We start from the raw sequence: 25,650 nt of genomic DNA on the forward strand, positions 1-25,650 counted from the left end.
ACAACTGCCCAATGAATTTTGGCCTGAGATGAGGACCGGGTTTCCAACCCTTTCTGAAACAGCCCCGAGCATGTTCCTGCTGCTACATTTCTGTGAAATGGCTTCTCAGCACTGATGACCAGAAGACCAGCATTTGATTTAACTTTGCAAACACTGAAGATGTTCTAGATCCCAAAGTCTTAAATATTCAGCCAAGATTTAATTTGTTCAGGAAAAATAAGCACATACATCTCATTCTTAATAAATATGAACGTGTAAAAATTGTTTTAGGTAAGTCATAAATTTATTTACTAGTAAATGTTGGTTTGTATAGTTTTATACACCTGTATACCCAGGGCCATGCAGGAGTTCCTCTGTGGCACAGGTCGTGAGTGGAAAAAGTCTTAAGCTCTCCTCTAAACGGCGCCTTCTGATGAGCAGAAGGTTTATGTGAGTGAATCAGCTCTGATCTTTGCATTTGGCTCCGGCTCTGTCCCGTCAGTCCTCCATCAGTAGGAGCGTTGTGTGGACTTGATGTGGACGAGTGTCTAGATGGTGGGTGGCCAGCAGCGCAGCCCTGGGCTAGCCCAGCATCGGCTGTGAAGTCTGCTCTGTCCCTCTCCAACAAAGCTCTTCTAAAATCAATTCAGAACAAGTAGAAAGTTTCTTATAACTGGAGTTGGGCTGAGAACAGAGTTAGAAAATAAAATTCAAACAGCTTTTGTATCCTGAAGAGTGATTTTAACTTTATATTTTTAATATTTTAAAATGTTATGTGGATGAGTGTTTTGCCTGCATGGAGTATGTACACCATGTGTGTCTGCAGATCCACTGGAACTGAAGTCACGTGATTGTGAGCCGCCACATAGGTGCTGGGAACATGAGAATGTTATAAGTGTAAAATAAGTGAAAAAATCGAATAAAGTAGATCTTAACAGCTGAGCCAGTTCTCCAGCCCCCAACCCCAGTTTCTTAAGTGTGTGTGTGTGTGTGTGTGTGTGTGTGTGTGTGTGTGTGTGTATACACGTGTGTACGTGTACAGTGCTGGCAGAGTCCAGCAGAGACCGTCAGAGCCCCTGAATCTAGAGCTGCACATGACTGGGAGCTGCCCGCCAGGGATGCTGAAAACTGAATTCAGGTACAAGAGCAGTGTATGCTTTTAACCTCTGAGCCATCTCTCCTGCCCAGTGACGTTTTTAAAGGAGGCTTTTAACGTGGTCAAATCCAAACAGCCATGTCTACATCCAAGCCTCAAATTTCCTGTGACAGACTCAGAATGTTCACTCCGTTGCCGAGAATGACTTTTTTTTTTTAAGTTGAATTTAATTTTTTATTTGAAACTATCACAAAAGGTGTAAAAAGTTTAGAAATACAGTGTGAAGAGTTTATTTTTTAAACCACTTGAAAGTAAGTTGCTTCATGCCCTAACTCGAGAAGGGCAGTCTCCCAGGTAACAATCCCTATGTCCGCATTTGTTCTGGTAATGTCCTCTAGAGTGGGAGACCTGGTTCAGAACTGGCAGACATTTGGTTGCTGTGGTTTTGTGTCTGTCTCATTTAGTTTGGAACAGTTCTTCAGTCTCCCCATGACACTTTTGAACATTAAGGCCCAGTCGTTCTTCCTTATTGTTACATTGAGTTTCTAGATGTAAGGGCATCACATGTTTTATGTTGAATTCTCTTCATTAGGTCATCAGTTTCTCACAATTTTATTTTGTTCCAAAGCTGAGGGCACTCATTTTGAATCCTGAAGTTGTCACCTGCCAAGGTAAAATTGTGGTTTTCCTCTGTGATCAACGGATGCTTCTAGTGCAGTATTTTGAGACAATGAGATACCCGGTTCGAATAACCGTTTTATTTACTGGCATATCTGAGGATCTTGGTTCCCTGTTTAGTTTTTCCCAATGAGTTACTGTTACTGCCGTTAAGTTCCAAGAATTTTCCTTTCAGTGGCAGATGTCGTTTAGAGACCCAGGTCTGACTGTCATGTGCCGTAAGTCGGGGTCTTTTCACCAGTGACTCACGGGCACGGTAAGGCTTGCGAAGCCCTGCCCTCTACGGAGTGGACGTCAGCACCCAAGCAGCCGTGCCAGTCCTGGACTTTGCGTGATCGCAGGCGCCGAAGCGGAAGGCAGGAGCCGAAGGGTCAACCTTCTTTGGGTCTTCCTTTTAGCTCCAAAGTCTCAGAGCAGTCCTGCCAGCCTCTTGTTGCTTGGAGTTGAGTCACATGACTAATGCAAGGAAGGCAGGGAACCTAGGTCTGCTTTGAGGGTGGGGGGGTTTGAGAGCCCGCTTGGCCTGGAACTCACTATATAGCCTAGGCTGGCTTTGGACTTCTAGTGATCCTCCTGCCTCAGCTAGATTCTGTATTGAAGGCCTGAGTACTTGGTGGCAGTCTGATTTCTTTGTGGGCTCCTTGCCTTGTGTTGTGACAATATGGGTGATAGGTACTGGGTACTTAACGAGAATCTGTCCCCCGGCTTACTCGGTAGTGGCCTGTGTATCTCCTCAGCAGACTGGCAAATTGCTCACTGTTGCAGCAGTCAGATCTGCTAGGAGACCATCAAAGCTAAGGAGAAAAGTCCCTAATCAAGCACCCCCTTTCATGTTACCCTTTCCTATCAACCACACATTAGCCCCAGTGTGGAGCTGGGCCCAGAATTTAAAGAGCAGCAAGATAAATTGTTTTGGAAGCACAGGAAAGCATCATAACTCAGGGTCAAGTCCCAGCACCAGTCACTGCTTGCTTATAGCTGGAGGATTGCAGGACGATCCATCTGCTCTCCAGTGTTCAGAGCCAGGGAGCCATCTAGAATGACCTCCCAGGTTGTCACTAAAGTGTAATTGAAGTAACTAATATACCAAACGTCAAGAGTACCATTTCCTCAGAGTAGAACTCCGCCAGCAGAGGCAGACCCTCCTCCAGAGCCAGCTGCCAGCTCTGAGGTTGGGCTTGGGCCAGAGACCTGTTCTTCAGGAAGTGTGACAGCCACGGACTTGAAGTGCCAGCGGCTTAACGCTCAAGCCCCCTGTTCCTCAGCTTAGGGAAGAGCACAGTGGCTGCTGACTGCGCCGCTGTGGGGCCAGTTCCCGGAGCTCCTGAATCGCTGTGCTTTTGTGGATGGTGTCTTGTCTTTACCTCACATTGCCTGTGTCTCTTGACCACTTGAGTTAATAGCCCAAACCCCAAACCCATGAAGCAAACAAGCTGCCATGATGTTTAAAGCACTCACCTTCGTCCACATCCTGAGATAAAAACGTGCAGCCAACCTGGCCCCTTGACAAGACTGCACACCACCCATCACCGGTGGGCTATGCAGAAAGCAACTAGATTGTCTTAGACAAACATCCGGGGAGTTTGGCTGCTTTTACTGGTTTAAACACAACCTGTTTGCCTGACTACCCAGGGGATCCTGAAAAACCAGTTCTTGTGGTAACTTCCTCCCTGACTTAGCATTTCACTTTAAAATCTAACACATTTGCCGAAGACGTCTAGGTACCATTGAGGAGAAATATCTAAAATACACAGAGAATTCTTTTTAAGATCCAGGTCTCTTAAAAAGAGCGACCCCAGGGTGACACACTCGGAGGATGCTGAGTGTGTGCGCGTTTGTGTCTGGTTATTCACAGTGGAAACGAAGTGCTCCAGACTGCCCCAGTTCCTCTCTTGTGCCACTTGCCAGCTTGGTGGACGCTGTTGGCACCAACCCCTCTACCTTTCCAGCTCTGTTTTAGCTGGAGCCAAGGTCTCACTTGATAGGCCATCTCAGAGACCAGGCTGAGTTCTGACGGTGTGGTACAGTCGTGTGCCCGCAGCGGTGAACTGGACAGAGCATCGCCTCCCTTGGGGTCCCAAGGACTGCATATCTTGGCATCTTGCCTGATGACATTCAAGTTTGTGGTCTCCTTAGGGCTAGAGACTGGTCCCCCCATCCTCTCTGCAGTGGACTGTGGTAACTGCAGCTGGGGTCTGCACCCCCTTCTCTTCAGGAAAAGTTCCCCAGCAAGGCTCCTCACGAGCTCCGGGGACCTCTCTCCCTGCTTTCCTCCACTCTGCTTTGTTCTACTTCTGGCTCTTTCCATTCGAGCCCTTTGTAGCCCCGAGCCACAGACCTGCCCTGCTGCTTTACCCACAAGTCTCCACACAGAAAACTTCCTCAGCTCTGTGCTGGGGGCTCTTGGATGTCCGCTCTAATTTCCCTGACTCCAGTCTGTCACAGGGCAGTTCACATTTGCTGGTCCATAAGGCTGGACATACGTCTTAGCTGCTTTTCTGTTGCTGTGACAAAACACTGTGACTAGGTAAACTTACAAACTTACCGTTCCTCGAGTCCATGATGGTGGAGCTTGGGCGGCCTGACAGCAGGAACAGCTGGATGCTGACATCGTGATCCACGAGTCTGAGGCAGAGAGGCCACACCTCCCAATCCTTCCCAAACAGTTCCACCCCTGGGACCGAGCATTCAAACACATGGGCCTATGGGAGCGTTCTCGTTCACACCCCCACGATGCAGTATTATTTTTGTTCAAATTATTATGTGTTAAATGTGCTGGAGAGGTGGCTCCGCTATTAATGGCTAGGCTCACAACCAAAAATATAAAATGTGTGTTAAATGATGGGCAGTGAGTGATTTGGTCCAAGCATCTAACACAGACCCAGTTAACTGGAGCCTTCCCTCATTCCCCAAATCCAGCCTGGAAGAGGAACCATCTACCCTTCCACATGTGCTGGGGTGCGGGTGGCCACTGCCATGACTTCTGGTGCTTACCCTTTGAACAGTGAAATCTGGACAATGTGAAGACGGTGCCGCTGGTGGGGTCCTCACCAGCAGCCATGGGGTCCTCGCCTCACCAGCAGCCATGGGGTCCCTCGCCCCGCCAGCAGCCGTGGGGTCCTCACCAGCAGCCGTGGGGTCCCTCGCCCCGCCAGCAGCCGTGGGGTCCTCACCAGCAGCCGTGGGGTCCCTCGCCCCGCCAGCAGCCGTGGGGTCCTCACCAGCAGCCGTGGGTCCCTCGCCCCGCCAGCAGCCGTGGGGTCCTCGCCAGCAGCCGTGGGGTCCTCACCAGCAGCCATGGGGTCCCTCGCCTCACCAGCAGCCATGGGGTCCTCACCAGCAGCCGTGGGGTCCTCACCAGCAGCCGTGGGGTCCCTCGCCCCGCCAGCAGCCGTGGGGTCCTCACCAGCAGCCATGGGGTCCCTCACCAGCAGCTGTGGGGTCCTCGCCAGCAGCCATGGGGTCCCTCACCAGCAGCTGTGGGGTCCTCGCCAGCAGCCATGGGGTCCCTCGCCCCACCAGCAGCACCACCAACTCCTATCCCTCCCCCCAAAGTTGTTCCTGGTGGCAAAAGCCAAGGCATCTTCTGTCGGACACTTGTTTGGGGTTTTGTCAGTAACAACAACTCCCCAACTAAGGCAGTTAACCCAGCGACCTGGGCCTGGAGACATGGGTTAGGCCACTAGAACAACTGCAGTTGCCACTTCAGGAAGTGTTTATGTTTGCTGCCGCTGGTAGGCATTGGGGGTTTAGGTCAAGATTTTACTAGAATACTGAATACACCCTTCACAACCAGTTCTACCTGAAGCCAGCCTGACATTCATGCACCTCACGTGCTCTGCACCTACCCTGAGCAACACTCACCCCACAGGGGGCCTGGATGAACGAGAGTCAGGACCCCACAAGATGCTTTGTTGGGACGTGTGGTGTGAACATAAACAGGACAGGAAGTGCTCAGAATTCCTCCCAGGGAGCTGGAGTCAGAAAAGCTGGACAAGGGTCGGGGAGGAGAGCAGGTACCCCGGCCTGGTTCTGCACGACCTGAGCGCTGAGCCCGCCGCTCGGCCCACTCAGGGTCCTCTACAGCAAATGAGGATGACAATGCCCTTGCGGGCTACTGGGAAGATTCACGAAGACGATACATAAACTGTCCAGTAGAGAGGCATTCAGTCGATGGAACTAAATGTCATCATGTGCCCCAGGAGGAACGGTGAGGGCTGCCTGACAGAACCTTGCCTACAGTCGCCACCTGTCACCTCTTTGGGAGCCACTGTACTTGAATGACCAACATTAGGGATTAGTTTTAGGATTTATGTTGTGATTTCTAGAAGACCCGTGGTAAAGGGCAAATGCACCACTAGAAAGTACAGCTATTATAGCCCAGCCATTATCAAGGACCAGTCCAATCAATGTGGGCCTGGCACCACAGGTCTGCCATTGCATCTACTCAGGAGACAGGCAGGAGGGTCATAAGTCAAGGGCTGCTTGAACAAACTATTGAGCCCCTGTCTCAAAACAAGCTAATTAAAAAGTGTGAGGGGCCTGGAGTGGCTGAGGAGGTGGCTCCAGTGTGAAGTGGTGAGTATGCACATGTGGACCTGCATTGGAATCCCCAGCACTAACGTAAAAATCTGGGTGTGCTGGTGTGTGCTGTAATCCCAGCCCTGGGGGGGCCGAGATAGGAGGACCCCTGGGTGGGGCCTTCTGGGACAGCTATTGCAGCCATTCAGTGATTTCCAGAGTCAGTAAAAGACCCCCTTTCTGTAGAGGAAGATACCTGAAGTCGAACTTTGTCCTACCCACACATACACATGGACACACATATGTACAAACACACACAGCCTGGAGATATGCTCAGTGATATGGCATTTGCTTAGGCCTGGGTTCAATTCCCAATACTGAAAAAAAAAAATCAATTGATTAGCAAAGACTAGACTTGGGGAACAAAGTAAACGATAGTGTGGCCCAGCTACCACAGTACCTGTGCCATGTGCTTTTTATGCCCATCTGACCATGGACAACTGACCTATGCTCTTGGCGGCTCAGACTCATCTCCCAATGACTCTAAGAATGGTACATTTCCCTTGGAAGTGTTTGGGCAATTAGCAAAGGCAGTGCGTGCCAAGGACAGCTGCCTGGGCAAGCTGGACAGAGCCCAGGCTTGTCTGGCTGTCAGCCAGGGCCCACCCTGGAAGGAAGAACCCCGCGGAGAGGGTCTCGGGGTTCCTGAGGCTGCCCTTAACACCGTGGAGGTGTGCTGCTACAGCAACTGAACAGGCCTGGGATCTAGCTGGGTGCTGTGCCGTGGAACCCAAAAGAAGAGGGTGGTGCCAGACCTCACTCACCCTAAGGCAGCCTATTCAGAATGTTTCCCAGGTATGCAAAAGCCCCCTCTGAGATGTATTCTATCCCACGCTTCCCCAGGCCTCTGACGCTGGCCACGAAGCCTGACAGCAATGTCAGCATGGGTCTTCTGCACTAGTCCACAGGGGGGCAGCATGCGCCAGTCTGTGATCTGTAAGATGCTGCGTTCTGTCTGGACGCAGCAGCAGGAGTTCATAAGCGATTGCTGCACAGGTCCCAATGCTGACACCACTGCTTGCCACAGTGGGGAGCCCTGACCCCTGCTCTGCTGATCAGAAGGTGAGCCACAGAGTCAGGGACCACACCACCCAGCTGCATCAGGACCTTCCAGGAAGTGTTGACACCTGCCCAGTCCTCGGGGCCAGCCTCATGGAGAACCTGGGTTGGAAGGCATGGAGTAGGTTACGACAGCCGCGGGGCAGCTAGAGTTTGGTGACTTTTTCTCCCTCTTTGGTGACATTTTAGTGAGCTGTTGTTACATAGGATACAATTCACTCATTTAAAGTGCGCAGTTCTGTGGGGTTTGCTGTACGTGTGCGTCATTATGTAACCACTGCCCCAATCAATTTCAGAACATGTGGCGCCCCTCAGACCACCCTCTGAACCTGTGGCCCCACTTCCCAAAGCCCCATGCCCAGGGCAACATGGTTCTTATCTCTGAGCTGACAGAGTCACCTCTTCAGGAGACTCTGTAAATAGAGTAGTGAGTGCTGTGCCCTTGTCTCTGCCTTGTCACCGTTTTCAAGCTCTGTTCCCACGGCACTTGTCGCAATATTTACTCCAGTGTTTTTAGGGAAAATACCGTCTCACTGTGTGACCATCAGTGTTCTGCTGTGTGACTCATCATTTGGTGGGTTTGGGGCTTTTCTGTGTTCTAACTTATATGAGTGATGCTGCTATGATGATTCTCTTTACAAAAACAAACGTTTTTTAAATGGGCGTGGGGGTCAGAGAACAAGCTTGCGGAGCTGATCTTTCCTCCCGCCTTTCTGTGGGCTCCAGTCACTGCACTCAGGTCTCCAGACTTGTGCAACAAGTCCTGGGACCTGCTGAGTGGCCTCACCAGCCCTTTTATGTACATGTTCTTGTAGGGACAGGATCTATTTATTTACTTATTGTGTGTGCGTAGGTGGTGTGTGTGTGCGTGTGCGTGCGTGCGTGCGTGCGTGCGTGCGTGCGTGTGTAAACCAAAGGCTGCTCTCCAGTATCTTTCCCTGACCACCTTCATCCTTTGAGACAGGTCCTCAGTGAGCCTGCAGCTCGGTGCGCCTGCTCCTCTGGCTGGCGTGGGCTTTAGAGACCTGCCTCTCTGCACCCACAGTGCTGGGTGACAGAAATGTACCACCAGGACCTGCTTTTCGTGTGGGCTCTGGAGCTTCGAACCCAGGTCCTCAGATTTTCAAGGCAGGCAGGCACTTTACTGAGTGAACGACCTCCCCAGTCCAACAAGACTTATTTTTAAAGACTTTTCCTACATGAGTGGTTTTCAATCAAGAGCAATTTTTTTCCCCTCCGATGGACATTTGGCAATGTGGGGGACATTTTGGTTGTCACATCTGTGGACAGATGCTGTGGGTGGCAATGAGGTGGAGTCTGGGGAAGCTGCTAAACATCATCACATGCTTGGGGGAAGCCACCCCACAACTGTCCTGTGAACACAGCTGACATGCCAGGAGGAATCTTTCCCCCTTCAGGGACCAGGCACGGCTCTGGGAGGGTTGGAAGGCTCCATGAGTCTTTATTCACACTGGAACTGTATCTGCGTAATCTCAAACTTCTTAAAGCCATCCTTGGGCTAGTGGGGTAGAGCGGTGAGTAAAGACATCTGTTGGCAAGGCTGACAACGTAAGTTCGATCCCCAGGCCCTACATGATGGGGGAGAGAGCTGATTCATGATCCCCACAGATGTCTACCCCCAAATAAAATAACAGCTTTTTTTATTTCCAAAAACTTCTTCAAAGAAATCAGACCCACTCACATTTCATCAGAACTGGCAGTGTCTGAGGCTGCCCATTTGTGCAGAGTTTTTCAACACAGGATCTAGGGTATGGGGCAATTATAAATCACTTGGCACAACCTTCACAATCCAAGCAAATGTACAATTACCTGGAGACACGGACCTGATTCCAAGTGGCCGACCAGCCGGATTCTTCACATCTTCTGAACCAATTCCTCTTTTTGGTTCTCTGTAGCGACTCCTCTAGGGCAGAGAATTAGTCAAGACTGAGAAGGGAAAGGATGCTGCCTGGTCCATGGGATGGGGGTTTGTCCAAAGTTACCCAGTGGTCTGGTGGCAGACACGAGCTTAGACCATCCCTCACCCTTCGCAGGGAGGGAGGAGCCGTCCAGAGGATCTTTTGGCAGAGTGGGTGAGAGCACAGAGCATCCGAGTCAGGTGGTCGGAATGGATGTTCCCCCGTCACTGGTGGTGTAGTATGAGCAAAGACATTGACAATATTTACACTACAACTTTCTTACCTCGAAATGGGTGTGTTGATGGCAGTTGGTGAGCAGGGCTTGGTTGTGCAGGCGTGTACTCCCAGCTACTCAGGAGGCCAGGGTAGGTGACGCAGAGGTCCAACGTTCGGGCCAGTGAGATGGCTCCGCAGATAAAAGCACTTGCTGCTCGGCCTGATGACCTGAGTTTGAACCCCGGAACCAATGTTAAAAACCAAATACTTTGGCATCTGTAATTCTAGTCATTCTAGAACTCCTACAGGAGGCTGGGAAGCAGAGATGGGGGGTCACCTGGAGGCTCGCGGGCCAGTTCACTTGGCGTTTGCCTCATCTCAGTGACAGAACCGGGGAGACCCCATCTTAACAAGGTGGGGGGAGGGAACTGGCTGCTGAGATCTCTGCTCTGGCCTCTACATGCCCACCCCACGACATCTGAAGGCCCTTCCCTGATGCACACTCCAATAAGAATAAACAAAAACTGTCTGAAGTTTAAGATTACATAGAAAGTTCAAGGCCAGCCTGAGTAACTTAGGGGAAACCTTTCTCACAAAATCAAGAGCTGGAGAGATGGCTCAGTGGTTAAGAGCACTGGCTGCTCCTTGCAGAGGACCTGGGATTAGATTCAAGCACCCACAGGGCAGCTCACAACTGCCTGAAACTCCAGTTCCAGGGAATCCCATGCTCTCTTCTGACCTCCGTGGCACCAGGCACACACAGATGGTGCACAGACATGCAAGCAGGCAAAAACACCCATACACACAGGATAGAAAGTAACTAGAATATTTTATTTTTAAAACAAACAACACAACCTTTAAGGGATTAGTTTATAACTCAGCAATAAAATGTTTGTGAAAACAATTTAACCCACTGTTTATCCTGTAATCTTCTGTGAGGGGAGAAAATGAAGTGGGTGAAGGCACAAGACTGAAGGGCAGGAGGGGCCTGGGGAGACGTCTCCAAGACAGTGGCATCTGTGAGACCTGAAGAACGTGAAGGGCGAGGGGAAGAGTTGCAGCTCATCTGGCAGGAGGCTTTCCTAGTGTGCACGAAGCCCTGGGTTCAAATCCCAGCATAATATAGACCGGAATAGTGGCACGAGCCTGTAATCCCAGCGTTTGGGAAGGAGAGGTAGGAGGATCGGAAGTTCAAGGACATCTTTGGCTACATAATGCATGTGAGGTTAGCTTGGGCTCCATAAGACCCTGTTTTAAAAGACATTAGGCAAGGAACGGGTCACGTGGCCACCAGGGGAAGAACATTCTGGGGAGGACAGAACAGGAGCCAAGGACAGAGCAGGAGCCAGAGGTGTGTTTGCTTCAGCCATGGGCGTGTCGAAGCTGGGAAGAGTCGCGCTCAGAAGAGCAAGGGACTGTGTCAGGCCTGGGAGCAGGAGCAGGAGCGTGGCCTGCTGTAAGGGGAGGGTGAGGTTGTGAGCAGAGCCTGTCCAGAGTGTGCTAACCCAGAGAGACGACCGTGGGCGATCAATGGAGGACGATGAAAAAGATGACTCCAGACGGACAAAGGAAGAGCCAGCAGGCTGAGGAGATGGGTTAGACCGGGGGTGGGAGGCGGGCGGCAGAGTCCAAGCTATCCCCGAAGTAAGCAGCTCAACTTAGTCAGGTCCTGTCAACACCTTAAGCCGTGCTGATACATCAAATGTGTTTGGTTTTAAGCACCTCTAATGCTAAACTTACAAATTAAACCTTCTCCCAATACTTAAACAGCTATACAAATACCTAATGAATTAAGTAATGGCAGTGATTTGCCAGATATCCGAATGTTACGTTTTTGTTAATTATCTCCACTACATCCCATTTTGTCTTCCAGCTTACGGCTGATGTCACAAGTGATTACACACCTGAGCCTGGGACCACACTCTGGTGTGTGTTACACACGAGCCTTACTGCATTCTCTTGTGTATCACACACATCATAGATAACAACTGATAAGTATTTTGCAGACCAGTCCTAAACTTAGCACTCACATGGGTCTGGACTCTGAGCCAGGCTTGGGAGTTTCCTTCGTAAAGCCGAATTCCTAGGGCTGAGTGATGTCACTATCTGGGCAAAAAGTGCAGGGACATTAGTGGGAAAGGTGCCTTCTGATGCTTGAGTTGAGTCTGGACTGATCGAATAGTCTTGTTGCACCACAAGTTTTAAAGATACTGGGGCAAAGTTGGGGGTGAGGTGCTGGAGAGATAGCCCAGTAGTTAAGAGCACATACTGCTCTTTCCGAGGACCTGGGTTCAATTCCAGCACCAGGGTAGCTTTTAACTATGTATAATTCCAGTTCCGAGGCATCTGATGCCCTTTTTTAGCCTTCTGAGAAACCAGCATGCACATGGTACACATAGACACACAGACACATGTAAAAATAAATCAATAAAAATTATTCTAGGAGAATGAGTCCACCCTTCCTTCTTTCCTTCTTCCTTTCATTTATTTTTGGACAAGGACGAACAAGTTTATAGCAAAGGGAAAGGTTTCTTTCTTGCTCTTCCAGTGGGTTGAGACAGTTTAGGGATCGAATCTCCTAATTCAAATTACTTTTTGCTGTTGGGTATATGCCAGGATTTGAGAGACCAGGTTTTATAATTTCCACCCAGGTTGACTGGATTCAAGCGGCTGACAACTCTGACTCCATGAAGGCATCAGCTGCAGAGCTTTGCTGGGGAAGAGGCCTGTGTCCCACCCCTGGCCCTGACTAATGTGAAGTGAGGCCAAGGCCTTGGAGGTTTTGTTTTGTTTTGTTTTGTTTTGTTTTTTCATATTCAAAGATTCTGACATCAAAGTGTAGTCACATGTCACTCATCTGGGAAGGAGGGACAATCGGGTACTATTGTCCCTTGTGTTCAGTCCCTTGTGAATCTGTTCCTCAGTCCCTTAGCAGTCACCTCAGCCCTGGCTGCCTGACACAGCGGCACAGAATTCACGGTGCTCTAATTTAATCATTATGGACCCGAAGGCCGAGTGGTGACTCAGATCGCCAATGCACTTCCTGTGAGAAAGTGAAAGTATAAGGAAGAGTTACAGGGTGAGGAAGGCCACATGGACTTCGTTAGCCCAGACGTCTCCTGTTGGCCTATCATATGATAGGTTTTGTTTCTAACGTCTTACTGTGTCTGATTTATAAATTTATATAACTTGTCATACATCCATTTATTGGGAGAATATGGTGTGTATGGTTTGGCATGATCCACTGGCGGTCTTGGAACACATCCCTATAGATGAGGGGACAGTGGCGGTCTTGGAACACATCCCTATAGATGAGGGGACAGATGCTGTTACCTCCATTCTGTGAGAAGATGGCAAGGGTACATGCCAACTGAGTCAAGTTCGTGTACTGTGATTCTAAATCTAACCAATATTCTTCTTCACTAAGCCATGTGACCTTCTATGAGATTCTAGAAGCACAACATGGATTTTGTTCATTTTCCTGGTTCTTAAGTTAAATGCAGGCACCTCATGTGACTCAGGGCAGTGGTACTACCAACACCTTCTGCGATGGAGAATTTCTCTCCTCTACTAACGCAGGTACCAGGTGCAGCCAGGGTTGCTGGAGGCAGTGACTCTTGCTGAGTCTCAGTGCCGACCACAGCTTCCCACACCCTTCTAACTGAACTCCCAACACTCTTTAGAGGCTTGGGGTACCCAGGGCCAGGGCTGACGCCCACCGTCACCACCATTCCTGCCAGCATTGTGGAGGACCAGCTTGGAGGCAGTGGCCCCCCAGGCTCTGGGTGCCACAGCGGGTCACAGAGATCTCTGTCCCCTTGGGGCTTACAATCAAGTGTGGACAACAGACAGACAAGTGCACCAGCCCAAAGACAGTGACAGTGTGGCATTGGTCAGAGTCCACACTCCAGCCAGCGGGGGTCCCAGGTACAGCACCATGTGGTAGCAAACAAATCACTTAACCCTTCCTGCCCTGTTTCCTCATCTGCAAAATGGGGAGAACAAATGTACAATGGAATCAGCCCTGCCTGACCTGTGAACTTTGCAAGTTAATGGCAGGAGGGTCGCTGTTCACAGCAGAAGTCCTCGCGGTGGACAGTGGGAGGGTGTGGTGGTGGCTCTGTCCTGCACTTGCCTTCCTGGAACCTACCACTGCTCTAAAATAAAGCTTCTTCTGAGAAATTAGACAATAGTAGCAAGTATAGTGCCAGCTCATAAAGTGATGGGAGAACTAGGAATCAACGCGTGCAGCCAAGTGTGGCGAAGCATCCTTATAATCTCATTGCTCATAAGGTAGAGGCAGGAGCATTGGCAAAAGCCTTTGCTTTTGTTTTTAGGGTTTATTTGGTTTTATGTTTATGTATATGGGTGTTTTGCTTGCACATATGTTTGTATATGTACCACATGATGTCTGAGGGAGATCAGAAGCGGCACAGAATGGACCCCCGGAATTGGAGCTACAGACAGTTGCGAGCCGCCAAGTGGGTGCTGGGAACTGAGCCTGGGTCTTCAGCAAGAAACAAATGCTCCTAATCACTGAACCGTCATCTCTCCAGCTCCAGGACGTAAGGCAGCCTGGTCTACAGATCACGGGTGGGCCAACCAGAGCTACATAAGGAGACTGTCTCACAAAAAGTAAAAAAGAATGAATGTGTATAAAATCCTCCAGACAATTTCAGAAAACTAGAAAATATTGACTAAGAAGTAGTCATCTTTGCTTTAACCCAGTAGCTATTATTTTAGTATCAGATAGAGATATTATCTCGTTTTCTCCAGCTTTATGGGTAAGACTTTTGAAGGAAAATGCATCCAGTTAGGAGACTGGAGAGGTGGGAATGAAAGAGGATGATGGGATGAAGGGTCGGAAGGATGCGTCAGATGCCCAGGAGTCAGAGACCATCGGAACAAGGTCCTGAGGCAGGCGGTCCACATCCAAGAAGAGGCAGAGCCCACTGTGTCTCCAGCTCCTGGGTGTGGGTGTCAGTCTCCCCCCAGACCACCTCAAGCTGTGTAGCACGAAGTACTGGGTCAGGTCATGAAATACGCTCTCCAAATGTTAGTGAATAAAGAGAAATTATTAACCATGCCTTGCCCCCAAGAGTAAATTAGCATCTCAGTATTCTAGGCGCAGTTATTCCCCACCCAGGTTTATGCAGAAGCCACTGAGAGAGCTTCCAGGCTTTGTTTTCATAGAAGGCAGAGTCTGCAGCCCAGGAGGACCGTCCACGGCCCACTGACTGAGAAGAACAGTGTAGGCCTGTACTCGGTTCTGTCAAGGGCACAGTTCTCTCTAGGGCCATTCTGACATGCAAAAGTGCTTTGCCGGGGTTTCCAAGGGAGGATTCAGTGCTCAGCCCAGGAGCTTGCTGCAAAGCCTGCTACCTGGAGTCTCCCTTGAACATGTTCCACAGAGCTGGGATTCCTGCCGTTCTTCAGCAGGAAGCTCTGTGGCCGTGGCTTTCTCACTTCTCTTTTCCAGGACCATGGCCTTCCTGTGCACTTTTTGCTCTGCTCAGGGTGTTCTGTAAACCCTCAAGAAGATGGCAGAGAATGTTTCCTTAGCACCTTCCAAAGACCTGGGCTCCTAACTTGTGTGTGCGCTGTGTGCTCATGTGTGCATGTATGTGTATATATGGATATGCATGGGTGTATGTGAATGTGCATGTGTGGGTGTGTATGCATGTCTGTGTTTGTGCATGCATGCAAAAGTTCATGTGTATGTTTGAGTATGTGTGTGTGCATCTATGCATGTCTGCAATGTGTGTGAGTCTATGTAGATGTATATACTTCTTTGCATGTACCTGAGTGCATGCAGGTATTCATGTTTTTGTATAAGTGTGCTTGTGTATGCATGTGTTCCTGTTTGGGTGGACATGTGCTTGAGTCTGCATGTGTGTGCTTATATGTGCACTCATGCATACTGGTGTGTGTGTGTGTGTGTGTGTGTGTGTGTGTGTGTGTGTGTGTATGCATTTGTGTGCCTGTTTGTGTGTGTGAGCATGTATATGAGCACATGCAAATCAGTTGCTTTCACGTTGCTTTTCTTAGAAAGGTTAGAGCAGCTGGGCTCTAAGCTTGTTTGTTTGGATCTCTCTCTCCCGTCCCATTTTACAGGAGTTGGCATAAGCAGCCCAGGTGTTGCATGGCGCAGTGGAACCAGTGTGAGTGACTCCACCTTGGTTTTGTCAGTTGGGCCAAAGCAGCAGCAAAATTCACCTCCTATGAATTTTATCTGACAATTATTAGTATTGATTTATCTTTAAATTCAGTAACCCAGGATAGAGGGACATGAACACCAGGCATTTTGCTCTGGTAGGTCAGAAATTGCCCACACACCCTAGCAGACGTGTTCTATGGCCATACTTCCTGGACATTGCTGATAGGACCAAGAATGGACCAGATTTTCCTGCCCAGAAATTTCAGACCAGGGCCCCAGTGACCAAAACCTCCACTGGGACTGTTTGCTGATGCAAACAGCAGGGAAGTGGGTCGGGATGGAAGAGGGAAGTGGCTCTGTCCAGCCAGCTGAGCCAGGGGAAGCTGGTTTGCAGACAGACCGAAGGAAGAAAGAAACCTGAGGGTTCAAACTCTCACAACCTGCACCCGCCCTCAGTGCTGGAAGACCCACATCACTGAGCACAGGTCCCGTCTTGTTTCTGTCTTCAGTGGGTCTTCAGCTCAGGCCTCACTCCTGGGGAGTTCTGATGACTCTCTTCTCATCCATGCCTGCAGTCACCTTCACTGGGCTGGGCTGGGGGAGTTGACTGGAGGCAGTGTGTAGCCCTTGTCTTTCACCAAAGGTCAAATGCAGTGTTTCATATTTGAATCTAGGCTTTGACCCTCATGGTTTGTGTATCTTTGGGTACACTATTTATTTCTCTCTTTACATATGAGACAATGAAAACATACCACTTAGAGTAGGCTCAAGCTTGGCAGAGTCTAAGTCAGGTAAATGTAAGTATTTCCTAAGTTCCCCTTTCTTTGGCCATCTTGTGAAATTTGGAGGGACAGCCAGGGTACTGCCAAGGGCATTAGCACAGCACCCTTATTTTTATAATCAGAATTTCTTCCTAGACACAAAATGATAGATGGGTGGGGGAGGGGCATTTTAGAGATCATCCAGTTTGGGGCTTAATGTTCTCCTCCCTCGATATCCTTTCTTCTGAAGGTTATAGGAACCCCTGAGTACACAGATGTATGAAGCAGTTACACAAACCAGACAGTTGCTGATAATAAATAATAAGAAATGTATTTTGAAATAATTTTTAATATACATAGTTTTCTATTATTAAAGATGAAAGTAAAGTTGTATACTAATAAGATGCATGTACTTATTTTCCATAAAGAATCAAATCTTGGCTGAGTATTTGCAACAGCAAGATGTAGGTTATCATCATTTTTTGGATTTTGATTGTCCACAATGAGACTATCAATGAACAGAAACATATGGCAGAAATATGTTTTCAGCCATTACAGAATTGTTGGAAATTCTGCTCTAATTCACTGAACGATTTTTGTTTTTGTTTTGAGATAGAATCTCTTGCAGTTCAGGCTGGCCTTGAACTTGTGTGTATCTGAGAATGATCTTGCCTCTTGATGTTCCTGGCTCTGTCTAACGACTTTTAAAATGAAACTCAAGTCAGCAACTTACACAGTGTCTCAATTTTCTTGTTTATTTTTGAGACAGGGTTTCACTATGCACCCAGTCTGGCCAGGAACTGGAAGTAAGGCTCCTGCCTCAGCCTTCTTAGTGCTAGGATGACAGGCATGCCCCATGAGGCCAGGTTCAGCTCAGCTCAACCTCAAGCCTTCCTCTGTTTCCTCTCACCCTCTATACTCCTCTTTGTCAGCTAAGCTTGGCTCACACTTCAACGATTGAGTTAAAGGTCTCTGGCTCTGGAGACACTTCCTGTCCCTAGACACGCCTGCTCTGGCTTCCTTGTAAGACTAGATGCTGGGACAGGGTCTGGCAGGTCTACCGTGGGCCCAGAGCCCAGGCCAGAGTCCGGACACGCAGTAGATACCTGCTGCACATACCATTCCTCCCTTCTTGGCCGAAGGCCAGACCACTTCCCTGCCCCTCACCCGGCAGCCACCCTTCACCTTGCCCGACCACTCCCTGCCTGAAGATGCAGAAAGTCCAGTCGTACCCAGTTCGTGTCTATTTAACCAAGACCCAAAATGCCTGGCTGAACGGTAGCACAGACTCAGCGGGTGGGACACGCAGGCTCACCCTCCTGTACAGGGCACCCTGTATGGCTGAAGATGCTGGTCCCTTGTCCCCATCTTCTTCATGGGAACCCTTAGCTGTTGGGGAGTCCATGGGGAGGGAGGGCTGCCCCTACTGCTTCCCAGGATACCTCAGCCCACCCTCCCAACCCAGGAAGAGAAGCCAGGAGGGCCTTCTGCGAAAGCACTGTGGAGGGAGGTCTGTCTCTGCCTTCTAACCCTCAAACTCAGATGGTATTCACTGGAAATCACGTGTTCCTGATTTTCACCAGTTTCCTTTCAAAGGCCAAAATGTTCATTTATTATCTTTATTCATTTATTATTATTTTTTAAAATTAGGCCAATTATGTTATGATCATCTGTTGTTGGGACAGAAATCAAACTCACACCCAGAAACATTGTCAGTGGCTGGATGCCTGGAGTGGAGCAAGCTGTCTGAAGGGCCAGAGACAGAAAGATGGCAGGTGGAGTGTGGGAGCGCCAGACGCCCCCCCCCCCCCCCCCGGCACGGCGTCCCTGACCCCCTTCCTGCCTGCCCCTGCACACCTTGTGAAATGAACTGGTTTGATTCCCCCATGCTCCTCTCAGGGCTTGAGTCTTGCCTCTGCCCCTTAACAGCTCCCGGTGCCCTCAGGTCCCTGAACGACACAGTGCCTCAGTGCTCCACAGAAGGGGGCAGAAGAGCACCCACCTCCAGGCATGGGCTTGGCTGAGTGCAAAAGACCCAGTGTGCAGGTGATCACAATAGTCTGACCTAACCTTTTAAAGTTTACAATGGTGCAAAAGCAGTATACATTCACTGGACACACACTGTGGTAAAAGTTCTTTTTGATCATTTCTTAGTGTTTTAGTTTTAGGTCGCCCCCCCCCCCCCCCATTTGCTGTGATAAAAATACTTCCAGGAAATTCCAGGAAAGTGACTTACAGGAGACGGGCCAGCCGTCAGGGTGGAGAAGTCAAGGCATCAGGGGCGTGAGGCAGCTCATTACGAACATCCGTAATTAGGAAGCAGAGAACGACACACGCTAGTGCTCCGCTTGCTTCCTACATTTTCTAGGGAATGGTAACACCCAGTGTAGGCAGGTCTCCAACTCAGTTCATGTACAAGATAACACCCCACAGGCATGCTCAGAGGCCCGTCCCCCGGGTGATTTCAGATTCCGTGAACTTGACAATAACTAACACTGACCATCACAAGCACTGTCAATACATGGTTCAGCCCTCCCATGTGTCTGTGGGGAGTGGAAGCTTGCGGTTAGCTGTTGAATCATGACACCCTACCACATACTGTCTCTCTAGGCTGGGGACACACTTCAAATGCATTAACCACTTACCATGTTCCCAACTTACTACAGATTTATCAGGAATTAATCCCATCACAAACTGAGTAGTGCCCTTCCATAAAGTTGTAGTAAGTGTTTAGTCTAAAGCAATAGTTGTAAAATATTAATCATAAGCCCCAAATCATGCACAATGAAAATGAACTTATCAATAGATCTAGATAAACACATCATACCTTAGATACACAGTAGAATACTACTCAGCAATGAAAAAGGAGAGCAAACTATGAAATGGAGCATCACTAAGGAAAAAAGGAAGAGGTATAAACTCTGCATACAGCCTAGAAGAATCTCTGAATAACTATGCTGTGCTGAGGGACCTAGGCCATACAGCACATGCTGTAGGGTTCCACTTATATCCAAAACAGTAAACTAACCCATGGTGACAGCAGATGAACAGTTTTGCTTGTGTTGAGGGAGGCAGGAGGAACCTGGTGACCTGAGTCTGGGACTCACTGGGTGGAAGGAAAAATCAGACTTCTGCAAGTTGTCCTGCGACCCCGACACATTCTAATGAATGTACACACAAATAAATAAGTGTAATTTTAAAAGAATTAAAGAGTGCCAATTTTAAAAAATTATTTTGTTATTTTTTGTATATGGTGTTTTGGCTGCATGTATGTCTGGTGCCCAAGGAAGCCAGAAGAAAGTGTCAGATCCCCTAGAACTGGAGTTACAGACAGTTGTGAGCTGTTGTGTGGGTGCTGGGAATCAAACCCAGGTCCTCTACAAGAGCAGCCAGTGCTCTTACACTGAGCATCTCTCCCGCTTTCCAAATGTGGTCCTTGAAGAGGACCCCTCAGGGCTGGCACATCAGACCCCTGCTTCATCTCCCTACTTGATCGCTTGCAAATTCTGCAATCGGGAGGCAGTGAGGGACTGATAATGCTGGTGGGGGCTGACTCCTTTTTGTACCCTCCAGACCCCAGAATGGTGTCGCCAAGTCCATGGCGGTTCCATCTTCCCAGCTCAGCTAAGCCAACCTATTGACAGGCCACCCCCATGTACCCAGAGGTTTGGCTCCTAGGTGGTTCCAGATCCGTCAAGTTGACAATCAATAATAGCCACATTCATAGTTAACTAATACAAACAAGGAGAAAATGAGAGTCCACTGAAAGACCCCAGGAAGAAAGATTTATATGAAGCCAGCTGCAGGGAGAAGCATCTATTCAAGATCAGGGCTCCTCCCGGTAAGAGAGACCCAGCTCACCTCCATGTTTTCGATGTTCCTAATACATTAAGGGAAAAAGAAGATGTAAAAAGCAAAACAAAACACCAAAGCAGTGCTACATACCATGTAGCATACCATGATACATTTTAACAAGATAAAGGCAAAAGCCAAACCAAGATAAAAACAAAAAACCCTGAGCCTAATACAATTGTAATGGTCATAGGATACTTCCAAGACCTGCCCCCTTTTTTCCCTTTCTAATCTTAATCCACAGTTGACTGTGGCCAGTGCTGGGGTGACGCGAAGCTCTCAAATCGTCGAAGCACCCACCCCCTGTGGAAACGCCGGCAGTTCCTGTGTGAGGCAGATCTGAATGCCACCGCATCCGCCCAGCTCTGGAAGTACACATTCCTTAGTCACAGACACTAGACCCGGGCCCTAAAGTGGCCCCTCGGTGAAGCTGTTTTTCCAGGCAAGCTGCCTGGCTCCGGTGATTTGGGGCAGGGTGGGGTGCAGGTGGGTCATGACTTTCTGGCGACTGTAGAGAACGTTCATGGGCTAGAGACACGGTTCTCCACTTGGTGGGTTCAAGAAGCCCTCTGAAAAGGATTTCGACGCTCTCCCTCCCCTCCTTAAATGTCTTTAAAATTCTGGCCTCTGGCCTCCAGGGTGACCCTGGCCCGAGGGGCTCTGGCGCTCCACAGGGTCCCTCTGTACCCTGACTGCATCTCCGGTCCCGCCTGGCACCTGGGACAGCGGAGGGGGCGGGGCGGGGGCGGGGCCAGGCGCCGGACCCCGCCCACCCGCGGACCTCTACCACGAGCGGGAGCTCGGGACGCAGCCCAGACTCCAGGGCAACAGTTCGCCACGCTGTCTGTCCCTGGTCATCGCCAGAGCCATGAAGATGCATTTCTGCATCCCGGTGTCCCAGCAGCGGCCAGACTCGCTGGGGGGCCGCTACGTGGTGGGTCTGGGGCCCGGGCCCGGCTGAGTGGGGAAGGGCTCGGTGACCCTGCGCACCTCCCTCACCCTCACCCCCACCCCGCATCACCATCCTTGCCTTGGATAACCCGGGCGGGTGTCTGTGCTTTTCAGCTGTACTCCGTGTACCTGGACGGGTTCCTCTTCTGCAAGGTACGCTACAGCCAGCTGCACCGCTGGAACGACCAGGTGAGCCTCGTGGGGAGAGCGGGGGAGGGCGCCTGCAGCCAGCCCCCTAACTTGTGAACCACAGGCACTCTTTAAATCCCAGAGCAATCTCCTATACCAACATCAGCTTCTAACAGGAGCAGGACCATACTCCTCAGCTGCAGGAGTCACCTCCTTCCTCTGCCTCCCTGTGCTCACAGCCCGCATACCTCTCCCAGAGTGGTGTCAAGTGGGACCAGAGGGATTATAAAGGGTCCTTTGTGCAGTCTCTGTTTCCGACCTCTCCAAGCCCCTGTGCCAGCCAACCCGAGACTCACCAGCTAAAGGGCCATGCTCAGAGCAGACTGGGTTGTAGCACCCAAGCAGAAAGTCTCGTGCAGTCCAGGAGGACTTCTGGGAGGAGTGGGGGGCTTGAGAAGGGACTGGCTCCAGGTGGTCCAAGAGCAAGCAGTCTTTGAAGCAGAGGACGTGACAGTGGCTGACAGGAGCTGGAGCTGAGAACAGGTAGAGACTGAGGCAGGGAGATAGAGAATTCAAGACAGTCAGACTTGTCTCAGCCCCAAAGGAAAAAGGGGTGGTGTGGGTAGGAAAATCAGATTAGCTTAGAAAGAGGAAGAAGACAGGTAGGCCGGCTCATGGCAGGGAAGATCACCCTAATTGTGACAGGGAAGAGCACCCTAACCGTGGCAGGGAGGAGCACCCTAACCCTCCTGCTGATGCCCCCTGTGCAGACCCGGGCCTGAAGCTGACATTGCCTTTGCAGACTTCTCTAGATCTGGGGAGGACAGTTCAGGAGAGAGGACGGAGACATCAGTCACACTGGTTGTATCTCTCTATAGGCACAGAGCCTTCACACAGCAGACATTGACAGGGTTCAGCAGCAGAGGGTAGGCTGCCAGCCACGGAGGGAGAGTCGGGGGGGTCAGGGCTGCAGCTGACCAAGTCAGAGGGCGCAGGTCAGCCTCACCTCAGAGACACTGGGGTGAGGCCCTCCTCCTTCCTCAGAGACACTGGGGTGAGGCCCTCCTCCTTCCCAGACGACAGGACTCTCTCTCTCTCTCTCTCTCTCTCTCTCTCTCTCTCTCTCTCTCTCTCTCTCTCTCTCTCTCTCTCTCTCCTCCCCTCCCCCCTCTCTCTCCCTCCCTCTCTCTCTCTCCCCCCCCTCTCTCTCCCCCCCTCTCTCCCTCTCCCTCTCTGAGACAAGGTCTCACTATGTAACTCTGGCTGTCCTGGAACTCGCTCTGTAGACCAGGTTGAGGGACCTGCCAGCCTCTGCCTCCCGAGTGCTGGGATTAAAGGTGAGCACCACTATGCCTGACTAAATTCAGTTCTTACAGCCAAAACCATGTTGCTAAAGTTACAACCTTTATTTAACACAGTGCACACACAATCAAAGCTTCCTACAGACTCTTAAGGAAATAGACTGGAAAGGAATCTACACTCCCCACATATGTGTACAAGGCCTTCCTTTTCCATGGTGCTTCCTATTCGGTCAGATTCAGCAGCACCTGCTGCAAAGCCTGTTGACCTGAGTTCAATCCCATGGACTCACGGGGTGGAGGAAGAGCACCAACTCCCGCAACTTGACCTCTGACCTCACACACGTGCTCTTCCCCCACAATTGAATAATTGGGATAAAAATGGTTTTTAAAGATTTTGGAGCCACTTCATATCCATTTAAAAAAAAAAAGAGGAAAAATAAAAACTGGCAGAGAAAGATCTGGGAAAGCCTTCAACTTTTTGATGCCAGTCACGGGGAAGACAAACACACACACACACACACACACACACACACACACACACACACACTTACACACACACATAGACACACACATACACAGACAGACACACATACACACACTCACACACATGCAGTACACATACACACAGACATACACACTCACACAGACAGACACACACACACATACACACACACTCACACACATGCAGTACATATACACACACAGACACACACACTCACACAGACAGACACACACACACATACACACACACTTACACACATGCAGTACATATACACACACACAGACACACACACTCACACAGACACACACACATACACACACACTCACACACACACCAGGCTGAGGATGTGATTCCGTTGGTACAATGCTTGCCCAGCACATTTGAAGCCCTGGGTTTGAGTTCAGGTATTTAGTGAACCAGGCATGGTAGCACATGCCTGTGATCCTGCACTTGGGAAGCTGAGGCAGGAGGATCAGTTCAAGATGGTCTTCAGCCACACATTGAGTTCAAGGCCAGTCTAGGAAACAAACAACAACAGCAACAAAACAAACAGAAAAACTCAAACAGAGGTACACGGCCTGACGCCAGCGGAAGAGCTGGGCTCCCTTCTGAGGTCCTTCATGGAGGTTTTGGTGGAGACTGAGCTCAACTCTAGAGCTCTTGCTGTTCATATAGTGTTATATTTCTTGTGCATCCGTGCCCCATCCCCCCAACTACCCCCCCCCCCCCCCCCCCCCCCCCCCCCCCCCCCCCGCTTTAGACTGCATTCGATACAAAAGGCCAGAGGTTTCTTGAGGAACCAGTCCTGGCTGTAAAACCTGCTTGCAGGAATTCTGCTCTGTGACAGGCCATAGATTCTCAGCCCTGTTGACTTTTCCCACTTCATGGCCTCAGGGTGGGTCTCCCCTAGATTCAGATGGGTGATTCAGGTTGTCCCGTTGTCTCAAGGCTGCTGTAACTACAGCCAATTAGGGAATGTCTGCAACATTTATGGACACATATCAAAGAAGACACTTCCCTTTTTGGCCTCACTTAATCAGGTGTCAGCTAACCAAGGAATGATTGCATGCAAAGAAGACACATTGCTGCTTCCACTGAAGGAAGTGAGTGGAGATGGGGGACCAGAGCACCCTGGTTGGTGGAGCAGCCCGGCTGATGGCATTGCTGCTGGTCCCTTTGACTCCTGGGCATGGCAGCAACATTTCCCTGGCGTTAGAGGAAACATAATTGCCGTGAGAATGTTTGATACCAGGACCAACAAGAACTGGGTCTGCAGGGGTTAGGCAGGCACGAGGCAGGGTGGGAGCTCTTATGCTGCCCCCAAAGATGATTGCCTGAGAACGTGACCCCGTCACTTTCACATCTTCTCATTTTCTGAAGAGAATCCAGAACATCAGGGTTCCTGGGTTGTTTTTGTTTTTTCTTCCTATAAGCTTAATTTTTGTAGCAATAGTTTTAGTTTATAAAAAAGCACAGAGTTCCCCCACACCAGGCATCCAGTTTCCTCTATTCAAAATATTTTAAAGATTTATTTTAAAACGTTTTAAATGTGTCTGGGTGTTTTGCCTGCATGTATGTGCTTTGTGCGAGTTTAAGTTATTTCTAAATGTGCTGTGCCCTCGGAGTTCAGAAGAGCATCAGTGAGATCCTCTGGAGATGGAGTTACACACAGTTGTGAGCCACCATGTATGTGTTCAGAATCCAACCCAGGTCCCCGGATGAACAGTGCTCTGGACACCTCCCCGGCCTGGCGTCTCTGTCTTAGACACCCTTAGTGTGCACAGTTGTTGTACTGACCCAGTCAGCAAGGATGCACCATTACTAACTCACCCACGACTTATTTAGATCTGATTAACTCTTGTCTAAGACCCAATTTCTGTTCGGGACCCTGCATTCCATTTCTTGGCGTGTCTCTTTTGGCTCTCTGATGAGGGCAGTTCTCTCAGACTCCACCTTTTTCATGCTCCTGGGATGGGTCAGCTCTTCTGTGGCTGTCCATGTTTTACATGATGAAGAGTGAGCTGTTGGTTTTGAGAATGAAGGTTCCCATGGTAAACACATTCTCCCTGCATTGTCTCAGATGTCTGCCGTGAGCACAGGCTCTCACGGTTGATGTCGCCCATCTCCTGGCTGAGGAGGCGTCCATCGGGTTTTCCCACAGCAAAGTGCCTCCCCCAACACTCGAATTCTGTAGAGTAGAGTACTTTACATCACTGTGCACAACCCCCTCCCCCTTCAGGAATGGAGATTTGTGTTCCCTGTTCTCATAAACTATGTGGAATTCACACGAGAGACTGGCCTGTTCTCTCGTAGTCATTTATTCGGTAACTAAGTTAGAGCACCGTGGTGATGGGTATTTATGCTTTGGGTTATGTATCGATGCTCTTTGTTTTATTGATCAGGTTGTCTGCACTTCGGCCTCAGGAGTCTTCAGTGGCTGCTGCCTCTCTCTTACTCTCAGCCATTGAA

The 25,650-nt window shown here is 49.8% G+C and overlaps 1 protein-coding gene and 1 long non-coding RNA gene across 6 annotated transcripts in view; one reads left to right on the forward strand and one right to left on the reverse strand.

The window, feature by feature from the left end:
- Positions 1-261: 261 nt before the first annotated feature.
- LOC143269741 (uncharacterized) lies at positions 262-4,806 on the reverse strand. Its single transcript, XR_013046385.1, has 2 exons — positions 3,212-4,806; positions 262-614 (listed from the first exon to the last, which is right to left on the reverse strand). It is a non-coding gene; the product is annotated as an uncharacterized LOC143269741 (long non-coding RNA).
- Positions 4,807-21,071: 16,265 nt separating this feature from the next.
- Snx31 (sorting nexin 31) overlaps positions 21,072-25,650 on the forward strand; it is a 51,828-nt gene continuing 47,249 nt past the window's right edge. For 4 of the 5 annotated variants that reach the window (XM_076555885.1, XM_076555886.1, XM_076555888.1 and 1 more), the window contains exons 1-2: positions 21,075-21,232; positions 21,364-21,438. In XM_076555885.1, the coding sequence (XP_076412000.1) occupies positions 21,167-21,232; positions 21,364-21,438 (141 nt within the window). In that variant the 5' untranslated portion in view covers positions 21,075-21,166. Of the gene's footprint in view, positions 21,233-21,363; positions 21,439-25,650 lie in introns of all 5 variants that reach the window. The other variant, XM_016001382.3, reaches the window with a different exon arrangement.

This window comes from Peromyscus maniculatus, chromosome 20 (genome assembly GCF_049852395.1).
Source record: "Peromyscus maniculatus bairdii isolate BWxNUB_F1_BW_parent chromosome 20, HU_Pman_BW_mat_3.1, whole genome shotgun sequence".
NCBI lineage: Eukaryota > Metazoa > Chordata > Mammalia > Rodentia > Cricetidae > Peromyscus > Peromyscus maniculatus.